This window comes from Microtus oregoni, unplaced genomic scaffold, assembly GCF_018167655.1.
Source record: "Microtus oregoni isolate MIOR12 unplaced genomic scaffold, Mior012 000016F_ref0000370, whole genome shotgun sequence".
Lineage (NCBI taxonomy): Eukaryota > Metazoa > Chordata > Mammalia > Rodentia > Cricetidae > Microtus > Microtus oregoni.
The window spans coordinates 26094767-26109758 of record NW_024543075.1 but is presented as its reverse complement, the minus strand read 5'-3'; the positions used below and the strand labels follow the sequence as shown (position 1 = coordinate 26109758).

Genomic DNA, 14992 nt, shown 5'->3' with positions numbered 1-14992 from the left:
CCAGTACCTCTCCTGCCTTCCTCTCCTAAGTGGTTATAGCATTGAGCCTTCTAGGTAGTCCAAGATCACCTCTGCTGTCAAGGTCTTCAGCTTGTTACCTCTGCAGTTCCTTGTGCCACTAAGGGAATATACAACCCAGGGACTGGGGATTACGCTGGTAAGCTTTCCGTGACTGTAACAAATGTGCACACTAATCTACTTGTGAAGGGAAGAGGTTTACTTTGGTTCCCAGTACAGTTTCCAGTCCACAGCTCTTTGGCTCTGTTTCTTTGGGCCTACAGTTAAACAATGTCTTGTGGCAGGAACGTATAGCTGAACAGAATTACTCATCTCAAAGACAGAATTCACATAGCTTCTCTTATGTGTACAATCTAGATTTACTTAGCCATACACAGACCTCACACGTACACACGTGACATGGGACTTAGAGTCCTCTCTTGTTTCCGTGATAAAATATCCTGACAAGACAACTTAAGGAAAAGGGGTGGATATGATTCCAGAGGGGACAGTCTTTCGTGATGGGGTGCTGTGTGACATTGTTCCTGGGGATGGAAAAGGGGTAGATGTGATTCCAGAGGGGACAGTCTATTGTGATGGGGTGCTGTGTGACATTGTTCCTGGGGGTGGAAAAGGGGTAGATGTGATTCCAGAGGGGACAGTCTATTGTGATGGGGTGCTGTGTGACATTGTTCCTGGGGGTGGAAAAGGGGTAGATGTGATTCCAGAGGGGATAGTCTATTGTGATGGGGTGCTGTGTGACATTGTTCTTTGGGGCGACACGAACAAACACCTACTCACTATGGACAGCTGATGACAAATGAAAGTAAGGATACTATCAAAGTCCAAGTAGGTGGCCAGTGAGTTTATTGGGGTTATTACAGGAGTGTGGTGAGGGACTTCTTACAGGTGCAGAAATAACCCAAAGACAGCTGCATCACCAAAGCCAGCACAACATAGCTGACAGTTCATAAAACCTACTGCACAGCCTTCAGGCAGCTCAGTGGCTCAGAGGATGTCACTTTCAGGCGGCTCAGATGGTCTTCTTCCAGGCAGCCTGCTGAGTCTGAGCCCCTTCTAGGCTCCTCGGTTGGCCTGCGAGTCTCTCTCAGTAGTCCTTACTGTTCATATAGGCTTGGGGAGGGAGGGTCCTAGTATATCTGGCCAGTTTGAAGGACTTCCTGAAGCCATTGAGTTGTTTACTTCCTGAACTTAAGGAGCTTTCAAGTAGGGTGAAATATTACACACATTCTCTCTCTCTCTTTCTCTCTTTCTCTCTCTCTCTCTCTCTCTGTCACACACACACACACACACACACACACACACGCACACACACATACACCCCTTAGAATAATGTGAGATGCTTCCTATAGGTTCACATGTCTGCACATCTGGTTCCCTACAGGAAGCATCTTACATTAAACCAAAGCACTGTGAAAGCAGAGAAGGAACTCTGTGGGGAGGAAGAGGACCAGTGATGGAGAAAGGATGGATAATGAAGGAAGGACCAGTGATGGAGAAAGGATGGAAGAGGGAGGGAGGAAGTGGCAAATTCAAATAGTAATATGTGTAAGAAAATGTCATAATAAAACTTATTTTGACATTAATTAAAAAAATAGACAAAACCCTCAACCTTTTCATGGTCAGGAAGCAAAAGAAAAAGAGAGGCTCAGAGTCTCACACTACCCTTTAAGGACACCTTCCCTCCATCGACTGGAAGCCCTCCCCCAGGTCTTCTCTCTTAGAGGCTCCACTGTCTTCCAACCATCTCATGCTGGGGACCAAAGTCTTACCATACCGGACTCTGGGGAACAGTCCAGGTCAGACCAGAGTCAGCCACCAAAGGATCCAATGGTGTCTCTAGTCACAAGATTTATGATGCAGGATATACTATGCCCATGCCAACAATTCTCTAGTTCCCTGTACATGGTAACTGGATATCCTGCGATTTAATTCTGACGCTATGCAGAGTTAGTGTGGACACTGCAGGTCAAGGACCCTCCCACAGGAATGCCCATGCGTCAGATGTCATTGGAAGTATCTGGGTCCCAGACAGCCATGCTTCTTCCTAAATCACCTACCTTAGGTGATGTGGTCCAAGCATTACACAGTAAAAGGACAGTGACAGATAATTGACAAACACATGGAGTAGTGAGGAACCCGATTTGCAGAGCTTCAGGAACACTTGTCTTTCGAATCATCCTTGCCATTTCTGTAAAGACCTTATGGAACCATACCATTCCTCCTTTCCATCGTGGGCTTCGTCCCAAATAGCCCCAGTTGTATATTAATTATTGGGCATAATTTCTTTCTTTACAGGCACTGGATGACCTCTTCCCACACTGTGGGGCCCTGGTGTGAAAGCATTCACTCAGCCAAAGAAACCTTTGTTCTCATAGTCAAATCTGCATAAAGCTAGCCCCCACAATTATTCTTTATGGCAGGACATCCAACAAGGAAAGGAGCCTTGCTAATAGAACACATAAGAACCTTGAAAGACAAGCATTGAGCAGGGAGACAGCATGTCTGCCCTTACTGACAAACAGGTCTGGGTGGCCCTAAATTCTCTAATAGCCAACTCAGCAGAGTGTAACCTACTGGCCTCTGCTCTGCCCTAACGAGCTGTCAGTATTCTGTACTTACCTTCACCTCTGTTTCACTGACACAAGATCTTAGTCCAGAAAATTAACTGTTTGTGCCTTTACCCATAGAAATACAGGAAAAAAGCTTAGATCACTAAACCAGCCCCAGAGAAAGGAATTCCTTCTCACCTGGGTGCCAGTGGACACAACACACACACACACACACACACACACACACACACCCCTCAGCACCCTGTTGCTTAGCCCCAGGGAGGCGGGGGCAAGCACCATCTGCTTCCCTCCTTTGGGGCTTATGCTGGTTGCCAGGGTTACCACAAACGCTGTGATCCCAGCTGCCGCTGGAATGAAAGTGCTTAGAGAGTGTACAACACGAGCGGTTTTTTTTTTTTCTGTTCTTTTTCTCTACGTTTATCAGTTACAAACTTGTAGCTTAACTAACCACCCAAATGTAGTTAACACACGGCACAAATTCCCTCTCCCTTTCTTAGAAATCATAGTCCTTCCCCTTATTTGCCCCTTCTCAGATAGGCCTGGGGGTGGACTTCACAGCCACGCACCCTCTGAGACAGTAGTACATGAACTGGTGCCTTCTTTACCTGTCTTACCCGTCTTGTTGATCCTAAGAGATGCATGCTTGGTATCAGTTATTTGCCAAAGAGTTTTTTAACTATGTCTGTGTGCATATATAAACGGGAAGCCTTGCGGGACTGAGGGGGAGCATTGAAAGAGCGTTGGAGAGAGCACTGGGGAGAACTTAGGAGTCATAAACGGGACAAGACGAAAAGACGTCTGTGAGTTGATTTGTGTGCCCTCAGACCTCTGTCAGTCAGCTGTCACCTGCTATGATGGTCCTTCTGGATCCTGAGAGGTTAGGGGGGTTGGCACCCACACATAAACCTCAGTACTTAGGAATTCTCACAACCTGGGGAAGCTAGAGATGGATCATGTGTTGGTGGGCGCGGCATCTACACAGAGGCCTTGGTGTACAGATCCCCTCTGGGCTTGGTGTGACTGTTGCTCTCTGAAATCAGCAGCTGGGATAACCATTGGAAGCCACTGGGGAGCTCTTGGGAAGCAGGGCTGTTAATATAGCCTTGTGGGGGTAGAATCAAGCAGGGCTCATGAAGTTTTTCTGAGAGCCCTCCTCATTGTTGCCTGTAAGAGGAAAACAATGGGACCCGTCAGCAGCTTTTCGTGAGTCATCCAGGCTGGGGTGGCACTTTCTGGTGGGGTAGCTGCCTTAGAGTCACCCACGCTCCTGTAAATAACCCCAATATACCAATTGGCTCATCCAGCTTGACAAATGGAATTCTTTCTTTGGTCTGTTGATGCTCCCCTAGCTCTAGGAAAGGTCCTGTGACAGGCGTGTATTACTGAATTCCTGGTCCATCTGGAATTTAGTCAAATTCTGTAACTTCTGGTCATTCTGGCCTTGGCATGTGCATTGGTATGTGTGTACATGTTTGTGTGTGAATGTGGGCACATGTGTGCTATGGTGCATATGTAGAGGTCAGAAGACAACCTAAATTACTGGGCCTCACTTCACACCTTAGTTGAGACATGACAGGATCTCTTTGCTGTTTGCCACTGTGTATGCCACGCTAGCTGGCCTGGGTGTTTTTGGAGATTCTCATCTGTCTTGCTGTAGATTACAGATGTGTGGCACTGTGCCAAGGTTTTACATGGGCACAGTGTAAAGTCTTCCTGCGTGTGTGGCAAGTGGCTTAGCCGCTGAGCCATTTCCCCAGACCTCATTCTGGTTTTTAAATGGTCTGGCTTTGCTGCTGGGCTTCACTCTGTTTAAATTTAAGTCCTTTGTCTCCAATCTCCCTTCCTCATCTCAGGGACCTAGAAGATAGAGGAAGGGATGTTACACCCTAACCTGAGCTCACTCTCTGGAGACTGAATGGCAGGCCGGCTGTTAAGTTTCTCCAAGTCACAATAGGAAAGACACATGGCTAGTTAACATCACAATTGGGGTATATTTTGCGGGTTGTGTGGGGATCAAGTCCCTAAGTCTTGGTCTTTTAAGAGCTTTCCTGTATCTCTTACCCATAGGGGGAGCATGTGGTCCTGATGCTGGCTGTTCTGTAGGCTGCTATCTGGGCTCACAGCTTCCGTGCTGAGGTGGGCTGAGAAGCCCGCTGTGTGTCTAACCAGGGCAGTGACTCAGCCTACTGGGGTAATCACTGCTTGTTGACTTCCTGGGGTGGAGATTAGTGAGGGGGCGAAAGCCCAACCATGGGCTGCTAACCATGATTTTTAAATGTTCTGGAAGGCCACACTCAGGAATTATGCCTGGACCGCTGGAGACTTTCCTCATGTCATAGAATCCTGGGATTAAAGGGATTAGGAGAGCCCATCTGAAGAGGTAGTCAGCTATATGTCTGGGGTTACTGGACTTCAAGTCAAGACTTGAGGGGGCTGGAGAGATGGCACCATCTATAAAATGAGGACTTGAGTTCAGATCTCTAATACCCAGGGGAAAAGCTGGGCACAGTTGAACACACCTGTGGCCCAGTGCTGTGGGGGTGGGGATGGAGCTCCTGGCTGCTCACTGGCCAGGCAGAATCAGTGGGCTGCAGGTATTTTTTTTCTGTGCCTCAAAAAAATAAGGTTGAGTGCAGTTAAGGAAGACGTCCAACCTCTGCCTTCCACACATACCCGTACACACATGCACCTTCTTGTCCCAGAGTGTAAGTGCCCAGTAAAGGGTGTAAGAGAGTAAGGCAGTTAAGGTTGAGGGCCACATCTCTTGCCAGATACAGTAGGTGGATAGCACCCAATCTTAGGCCTTTAAAAGACATTATGATTATGATGATTGATGTAAGCTTGGCCCGTGCTGTTTTTTGAAATGGATTTCTATCTGGGTCATTCCTGCTTTTATGTTCCAAGAGAACAGTTCATCTTTTACCTAATGAAAGGAGGATACATTTAATTTAAAATGTAATGTTCAAGCTTTCTTTCTACCTGACTGTAATTCATACAACTGAATAGAGAAATATACAAGGACCGCCCTCCCAGATCTTTTTAGTGTGTATCTGTCTATGTCTGTGAGTGTATGCATATGTGTATGGGCATGGGTGCGTGAACCTGTACACATGAGCACCAGAAGAGAATGTCACCTCTCTCAGAGATTGACTCGGGATGATGGGCTTGATGCGAGAGCACTGGGATCTGAGCTCTTGTTTTTGTGATTGTGCAGCAAGTACTCCTAATCCCCTCTTTTCGCTGCCCCATTTGCAAGCATGCTAATATATCTTCTCTGCCCGCAAATCTTTTGCTTTGCAGCCAACACTGGGAAAGCACATGAATATATTTTCAAATCCACCACACACACACACACACACACACACACACACACACACACACTCACACTCTTAATTCCCAGTTAGGAAGAAAAGGAGGCAGCCATTCTGATTAGTGTTGCTAATAAGGCAAGTTGTCTTGGAGACCGTTAGTGACAGAATGTCTGCGCTGGGGATGTCCAGCCCTAGCCCTGAGGGACCTCTCTGCCGCAGTCTCCTCCAGTGATTGACACATTCATCTCTCTTGCTCCTAGTGTCCTGGTGATGAGGCCTGCCCCTTTATTTTTATCTGACCCCAGGCCAGCTGTACTGATTCCAAGACAGGGAAGGCCCTGGCGTGGCATCTGTCCCTTCAAGATGGCCCACTGAAGCAAGCAATTCCCAGGCACTTCTCTGCAAGAGTGGTTCCTTTTCATTCAGCCTGAAACATGCCGGCTCTCTCGCACTGATTCCTGTTTGCGAATGACACAGCGCTGTATTATTTAGCCATGAAAGCCAGGACATCACTAAAAGTGGCCTCATGTTACTGCCTCACGGGCCTATTAGCCACTCATTTTGCCGTTCGCACGTGTCATTGAGATGCAAAGTGGCTCCGGGTCTCATTACTGGACAAGGCCCTTTGTCAGACTGGCCTGGCCCCGGTGTCCTCAGCTTTGCAGTTATTCCTTCCTCTGGTCCCCAGCAGGAACACTGTTACTTTGACATTCGCCACATCGGCACTGAGAAACCTGCGGCAGGGAAGATTGCCACCGAAAAGACGGGTACCACCAAATTTCCCCTCAGATGCCAGCCACAGACTCTTCTTTGTTAAAGCATCCTGACCTAGCTTCTATTATCATCCATCAGCTGCTGAACTCCTTCTCCCGTGCTGGTGACCTTCTAGCTGTCTCTTCCCTTCTTTGGTCACTCCCTGTTTCTGGATGGCTTGTATTCTCAGTAGGAAGCAGTCAGTGACCTTGAGTGAGTTCCCGTTGCCTTACCCTCCTTCTCCTCCTCCTCCTCCTCCTCCTCCTCCTCCTCCTCCTCCTCCTCCTCCTCCCTCCTCCTGTCTCTTCAGCCCTAAATGCAGGGTCACAGCAGCCCTGTTTCTGCTGTGAAGATTTGGTGAAGCCACGTGCAGCACGGCACTTAGCACCCTGCCAGGCTGTTGGGATTTCAATCTGAAATGTACCCACAGGTTCATCTTGCAGATACTGGAGGCCATGCTTGTGGTACTATTTGGGAGACGCTGGAACCTTTAGAGGGTGGGGCCTGGCTAGTGAAAGTAAGTAAGAAGGAGAGGGACTTGGAAAGTCATTCTTTCCTGGTCTCTTCCTAGCTCTCTGTTTCCTAGACAGCTCAGACATGAGGGCTCTCTACTATATACTCACACGGCCAAGAGCCTCACCATGCACTCCACACTGTGAGGAACTGAGATCCCTCTGAACCCGTGGGTCAATATAAGTTCTCCCTCTGTTAGGTTGTTCCTGCAGGTTACCCGATCACAGTGGCCTGCCTCCGCAGCTCTGCTGCATGTCTGTGTTGTCCCAAGTGCTAATACCAAGAGGAGCAAATGTGAGATCAGGCTAGGTGCCTATGGCTTTCTGTCATGTAGATTTGAACCTTCATCAGACAAGCACACAGATCTGTTTCTAAATCGGACCAAGAGGTAGAAGAAGAATAACTAGACCCCAGCCTAACCAAAGGATGCTTTAAGTAACATTTGAGTGGAAATCAGAAGAGGCCTAAGAATGAACCAGGAGAAAAAGGTGTCTGGTGCTGACCAGCCCTCAGACACATTGGAACAATGAAGGAAAAGTGCCCTCATCTTAGGCAGATGTGGCCCCACACCATGGAGCAGGGCTGAGTAAGCAGATGACAGACTGGGAGGTAGGGCCCTGCGTCTCCTCTGCTGGGCATCCTTGAGAAGAGACAGCCTGCACAGCTGTCCTGGTACCCTAGGGCTTCAGAGGAGCTGAGAGGGCTGATTGGCTGGAACTGGGGAAGAGGCCTGGTTTCGCATGGGGCCAGAAAGTGGTCAGTAAATATCAGCTGCTGTTTGCGTTCCTGCGCTGTTCTCTAAGTTCACTGCTGCCGTACCACAGTCTCCGGAAGGCATTTTAACTAGTGATGTGGTGGTGACAACCACTGATTTCTAGCACACGGGCAATGGGAGAATGGAAAAACAAGACCCTGCGTATGGAAAGCAGGGCTTCCAGGAGCAGAGCATTGCAGCCAGGAAAGCATCTATTAGGCAAAAAGAGGCCAAAACAGAAGCAGCAAACAAACAAAAGGCCGTCTGCTGGGGCTAAAAGTAGAAAGTGAACATTAGGGAAAGGTCCGCACAAAGCTGCGCTTGCAGGGGCTGATTATCTCCACAGCAATGTCTACTTCATCTCTCCATTGGAGGACGGCCAGCCCCAAAGCCAGAGCCTGCTGCGACTCTGCTCCCCTAGACAGGGTCTCAGAAACCACAGTCTTTCTGGCTTTGGTTTCTTCTGTTTCGGAATAATCTAAAAGCATTTATTCACCCAAACATGCTGTATCAAGGTCTCTCTCTCTCTCTCTCTCTCTCTCTCTCTCTCTCTCTCTCCATCTTCCCTCCCCCTCCCTTTCTTTCTTCCTCTTTCTTTTCTGACCTGGAGGTTGAAACCAAGGCCTTGTGCGTGCCAGGCTGGCTAGTGCTCAATTGCTGAGCACCCCCTATCCCTACCACTACTTGACCTTTTGTTTGCAGAGGTCTCACGAGCTTCAAAGTTGGTTTGAGGTCAAGGTTGACTGGAACTTAGGCTCTTCCAACTTCACCTCTTAAATGGTTGGATTGTGTGTGTAAGTCACCAAGCTGGCTCATGCAGTGCTTAAGCTACAAAGTCCCCACAAACACTGGTGCTCTGTCTCTTGCGCAATGTCTATGTAGTCTTGGGTTGATGACATGGCTCTTGCATCTTCAAGGCCAATGTAACCTGAGTCCTTCAAAGGAAGAGTGGGCTAGCCGTGGTTTAAGCGCACACACTGATTGGACCCGGGGAAGCAGCTCAGCAGGTCCAGTGCTCGCTGTGCAAGCTGGAGGACCTGAGTTTGGATCCCCAGGATCCATGTAAAAAGTCAAGTGTGGGTAACCCCCAGAGCTGGGAGTAGGGTGCAAACAGGAGACAGTCCTTGGTGCCTCCTGGCCAGGAGCTCCAAGTTCAACTGAAGATCCTGTTTCAAAAAACACAGTGAACCATAACAGGGGAGGGCAGTGGGTGTCAGCCTCTGTCTTGTACATGTGCACACTTGAACACACATACCCCTCCCCACTCCCCAGACATGCACACACACACACACACACACACACACACACACACACACACACACGGAGAGAGAGAGAGAGAGAGAGAGAGAGAGAGAGAGAGAGAGAATAAGAGTTGTGAAAAATCCCAGGTCTTAACAGGAAATGCTAATTCAAGCGTATACTCTTCCATCAAAGACGACATTTTTGCCCTCTAAGAATGGGGATGGATGAGGCTCTTAATCAGGAAGACTATTATGTTGTCAAAGGCATTGCCAGGATGAAGGATGGATTCTCACAGGCCTATGACCATTTTATTGCTTTTCAGCCCTCGGCCACCAATCCCCCTCTCGCTCCTACTGACAGAAGAAGAAGCAGTGATCAGGATCCAGTCCTTCTGGAGAGCCTATCTGGTAAGGGCCGCCTGTGACTGTGACAGTAAGCATGACTGGGACTTGTTGTGACATGGTGGGCCAGTGGAAAAACAGATTCATCTGCAGTTGAATGTTGCAACTCACATGTAGACCTCAGAGACAGGTCTGCAAACAGAGGGATTCGGATTTTATGTTTTTAACCAAAACTTATTTTGCAATTATCATAAAAGAGACATTTGAGGGTTGGGGCTGTTGTAAGAGTGCCTGCCATACAAGCCGAGGTCCTGAGTTCATATACACAGAATCCATGTAAAAAACTAGGCACTGTGCCTGTAATCCCAGCCATGGCTGGGGTGGAGACAGGCAGATCTCCGAAGCTCATTAACCATCCAGTCTAGCTTAGTGGATGAGATTCGGTATCAGTGAGAAATCCTATTTCAAAAAATAAAGAGACTCACTGAGAAGACCCCTGACGTCAGCCTCAGGCCTACTCACTTGCGTACACACTCAATACCTTCCAACTTTTTAAAGTTGAGTTTGACTGGCCTGTGTTGCCTAAAAATAACATTGCAAGCCAGACATGGTGGTGCATACCCATAATCCTAGCACAAGTTCAAGCAAGACCAACCTGGACTATAAATAGAAACCCTACCTAAAAAAAAAAATCAAACATACAAACAAAACCCAAAGGTTCATGTAAGCAGAGAGGAACACACATTATTTCAGAAAAGATAGACAAACGTGAGTCACTGACAATGACACAGCCATTACCTGCATTTTGGGGTCAAACTCGATAACTTGAGACCTCAACACGTGCAACAGCACAGACTCTTTACCGGGAGAAAATCACCTTTCTGTTGTAGCGGGTCTCTCAAACCACTTTCCTATTTGAGATGTTGAGATCATTTCTTGATTTCCATGACCGCTGTCAGTGTTGTGACACCTGTGGGCAGCCGTGTTTGTAACTTGTTCCGGCCCCTAAAATGGGAGAAATTCTAGAAGTAGAAATTGTAGGTCAAAGGTGAGCTTCTAAAGAGTTCCTGAGCCAGGCTGTCATGAAGCCCTTCAGCAAAGGCATTCTTTAAAAAATTATTGTCAAGGACACTTTGGAGTGCCAGGCGTCTCTGTGCCCCACAGTGCACACACAGTCTCTAAGTTATCTGGTGATCAGAGATCAAGGTTAGCAAGCTTCCAGATGAACGTACAGTGCCCATTCCAGAGAGCAGCGCTCCCTCCACAGCTGTGGGGAGGATCGGGGCACTGTTGAGACCAACATCTTCCTAATTCTTTGTGCACATCCTTTGGTCAGCATTAAAGTACATCCGTGATGTATCGCACGCATCACTGGCGTCTCCATCTCCAGAGCTTTTCATCTTTCTCAACTGACGTTTTCCTCATCGAACACCAACTCCTCATTCCCCTGTTCCCTCCCAGCTCCCAGCCCCCACCAGCCTGCTCTCTGTGTTCATGGATTTCACTATTACAGGAATCTCATGGTGATGGGGAATCTTCTCTCTGGACATGGTAAGATTTCAAATAACCTAGGAGATACCTCTTGCACACGCGGTACAGTATTTCTAGAGGTTCATCTGGGGTGCGAAGGACAACCCTGAATATGCACAGCACCAACCCGTGGGCTGGGGTCCTGGGCTGAATAAAAAGGAGAAAACAAATTCTTCCCTGTCTGCTTCCTGACTGTGGATTCACTGTCACCAGCGGCCAGACCCTTGCCACCATAACTTCCACAACACAGCAGACTACACCTTCAAACCACGAGCCAAAATCAGCCCTTCCTATCTGTGCTGTCTAGTTTTATATCAGCTTGACACAAGCTAGGGATGGCTGAAAGAGGGAACCTAATTTGAGGAAATGTCACCATGAGATCTGGCTGGTTTTATGCAGTGCTGGAGACCAAAGTTAAGGCTTCATGAATGCTAGGCATGCATTCTATCAACTAAGCTATATCCATCCCCCAGCCACAGTATCTGCTTTAAAAAACATCCTTTGCATTTATTTGCTTATTTATTGCAAGTGTGAATGTTGCATGTGAGTGTGCATGTGCACATAAGTGCCACAGCATCTGTGGAGGGACAGAGGACAGTGTTCGGGAGTTAATTCTCTCCTTTCACCGTGTGGGTTCTGGGGGTGGAACTGAAGTCAGGCTTGGTGGCGAATGTTAGTAATACATACCAATTATGGAAAAAAATAAATGATTCAGATCACTGATTGATATTTTGCCTACTAGAATTTTCTTATTCATATGGGAAATTTTACTTTGTTTTTACAGTTAGGTGTGCTAAGTGCTGTACTGTGCGCATGCTCTCCTCTCACTGACAGATTGGAAGTAGCTTTCCTTGTCAGCACACAAAGGCTGATGGTTCTGTGATATGCACTTATGTTTTATTTCTGTGCATAGCTTGAATTATAATCTGTTGACCCATAAGCAATCCAACGTTCTTTTTTTGTCTGCCTTGTAAGTTGCAGTTTTATGCAGAATATCCTCATATGTCTACACGCTTGTCTGAATTTGTCTGTAGACTAATTGCTGGTGATTGGTGGAGTTCATAGCATAAGGACCGAGTACTTCCCACCACCACTTTTTATTGCTAAGTTACTCGAGAGAGGCTAGAGTCTAGCACTAAACAGGTCTGGGTGCTCACTAGCAGCGTGTTCAACTGTGCCCCACATTTTGATGGCTCGGTGGTGGGAGGAAGGCAGAGATGGGGAGGGAGCCTGAAGTATGCCTGGGTCAATGGAGTTTTAAGTCATGTGGGATTTAGATTTGGTAAGGTGTATGCACAGATAATACTCAATGATGGTATAAAGAAATAGTCAGTATAGTAGTATTCAGAGCATGTCTAGTCCACTGCCACAAATAATAATTCATAATACTCCAGATAGGAGCTGGAGAGGTGGCTCAATGGTTAGAAGCACTTGTTAGTCTTGCTGAGGTCTAGAGTTCAGTTCCTAGCATCCGCGTCAGGCCTCTCACGGCTGCTCGTAACTCAGCTTCAGGGAATCCAACACCCCTTTCTAGCCTCCACTGGCACCTACATACACAGGTGCGCGCACACACACACACACATTTACAAACCTCAAATCCTGCCAACATTTTGATTTCACCAGGTGTGGAGGCATGGGACCTAAAAGACAGGGCATTTTGAGAACGTTAAATCATAGGCAGTGGGTGTTCAATCCGTTTCCATTTAGTTTATTTATCTCCCCACACCAACCCAGGCCTTTCTCTTTGGAAAAGAGCTGTTGTAGCCTGGTGGGGAGGGATCTGACCCTGAACATAGCCAGGGTGTCGGGACTGTAGGCTAAGCAGGGATGGAGAGACAGCGAGGATGCCAGAGAGAGCCTTGTTGCTTGGTTTCTGTCAGCCATGGGAAGCACAGCTCCTCTTGGACAGCAGGCAGAGCAAGCTGGCTTCATGTTGGGCAGCTGACTGGGCTGCTAGGTCTGGCAGCTTTTTCTTCCTCTAAACTCGCTGCAGCCGCTGGAGGTTACACGGGAAGGACAGTCCACAGGAGGACGCGGTCCTGGCTGGGCATACAGTATTGTGCCATTGTGGTTATTAGTTCAGTTTCCTTAAGAAAGTGACTTTTAAACAGGCCGCATGGCCTCCACATGCCTCTGTGACATCTTGCGGGCTCCTGTCACGGGGCCTTTGCATTTGCTGTTGATTCTTTCCACCTGTCACTCCCCAGTTATGGCCTTCACTGTCCTCACAGAGGCTTCTTCAGGAGCTCCCTGGTCACCTCTTCAAAGGCAGGGCCCTCTGATCACACCCACATGGCTTGCTCCCTTGTCGTCTGTCACCTGTTTAACCCTGTAGTCCACAGGCATCTGTTTGACTCCCCTGCCGCGACTCCAGCCCCAGCACTCTGCTGGCATTGTGCACTCCTAGAGTTTTAGAAATGAGTAACTGGATGCTTAAATCATCTTCAAGAATGAATAAGAGACGAGTTGTTCCGTTTTATGAGCCCTCCTCTGTGATTTACTCAGGCATTTAAACATGAGCTCCTGGGGGAAGTTGCTCCTGCACCAAGATGCTTGACCTTAACAGCTGCCCCCATTAATCTCCCAGAGATGGCACTTAGGAAACACTATGCTGAAGTTGATGTGTGTGTGTGTAAGTGTGTGTGTGTGTAAGTGAGAGAGATTGGATTCATTTTATCAAAGGTATGCGTGACCCAGCTCCTCAGCAAGTCTTGCAATTTGAGAAACTGAAGAGGGCTGTTGAGATGACAGCCCCCATGCAGGCTGGACCCAGGCGTCAGCTCCAGGTTTGTGTGGGGGTCCTGTAGGGAAGATGGAATCTCCTTCCGACAACTGATATCTGCCAGCAGGTTCACAGACCTTGCTATCCAAAGTCAGACATGGGATTGTGCAAAAGGAATGTTAAACACGGGGGAGGGGGGCGCAGGGGTGCTTGTATCAGGTTACAACCAGTCCCCCTTGGCTGCAGTGTGGCCACCTCTCTGAAGCCTTAGTGGCTGGCCGTGCCCTTTGGTGATCTGAAGAGCAGTTTTTGCCCCAGCTTGCTGGTGAAATTGAATTCCTAGGGTGGATTTCTCCTCTGTGGATCCACTTGCCTTTCTCAGACTTCTGCCTGTGGTTTCAGGGCATCTGGCTACCACACGCCTTCCCCTCTACCAGCCTCATTCAGTCTTTCTTTAGGCCATCTCTTATGTAGTTGTTGAAATAATGTATTTGAATGTTTATAGTTAGCTACGAGAACACCAGCTATAATGTTATTGTGGTTCTTGGTTCTATTTTACTTAATACGGCACCACCCTGTGCATTCCTGAGTGCTGGGATTACCAGCATGGACCATCACACCTGACTCTAGGCTCAGACTTTGTTGTTGTTGAGGGCTTGGGGATATAGCCCCATGTCCCTAGCTTAGCAGCAGGGTTTAGTCCCCAGCACTGCAGGGGTGGGAAGAATATCACCTGCTGGGCAGAGAAGGTTCTGGCATAGTAAAGCTACTCTGTCAGCACTATGGACAGCGGTACAGATGGGATTTTTAAGTTATTCTATCTATCTATCTATCTATCTATCTATCTATTTAGCTATCTATCTATCTATGTACCTTTAGCCTGGGTCTTTGTAGCTCTTGAAGTCTCTATGTAGCCGAGAATGACTGTGAATCTCTGATCTTCTAGCCTCCACCTCCTGAATGCTGGGATTATAGGATGTGTTACCACCCTGCTTTATACAGTGCTGGGGATGGCGCCAGGGTTTGCTACATGGCAGGGGGACTCCTCTACCAATGGAGCTGCAGCCCCAGCCCTTGTCTTTATTTATTTTTTATTTTTTTAATTATTTATTTATTATTACACAATGTTCGGTCTGCATGCTAGAAGAGGGCGCCAGATCAAATTACAGATGGTTGTGAGCCACCATATGGTTGCTGGGAATTGAACTCAGGACCTCCAGAAGAGCAGCCAGTGC

General features: G+C 47.8%; 1 protein-coding gene across 1 annotated transcript in view; it reads left to right on the top strand.

Annotated features, from left to right (window-relative positions):
* Positions 1 to 14992, top strand: part of Iqck (IQ motif containing K) — a 118698-nt gene that overhangs the window by 57235 nt on the left and 46471 nt on the right. The window contains exon 7 of the mRNA XM_041666849.1: positions 9487 to 9571. Coding sequence (XP_041522783.1) covers positions 9487 to 9571 — 85 coding nt within the window. The remainder of the gene's footprint in view (positions 1 to 9486; positions 9572 to 14992) is intronic.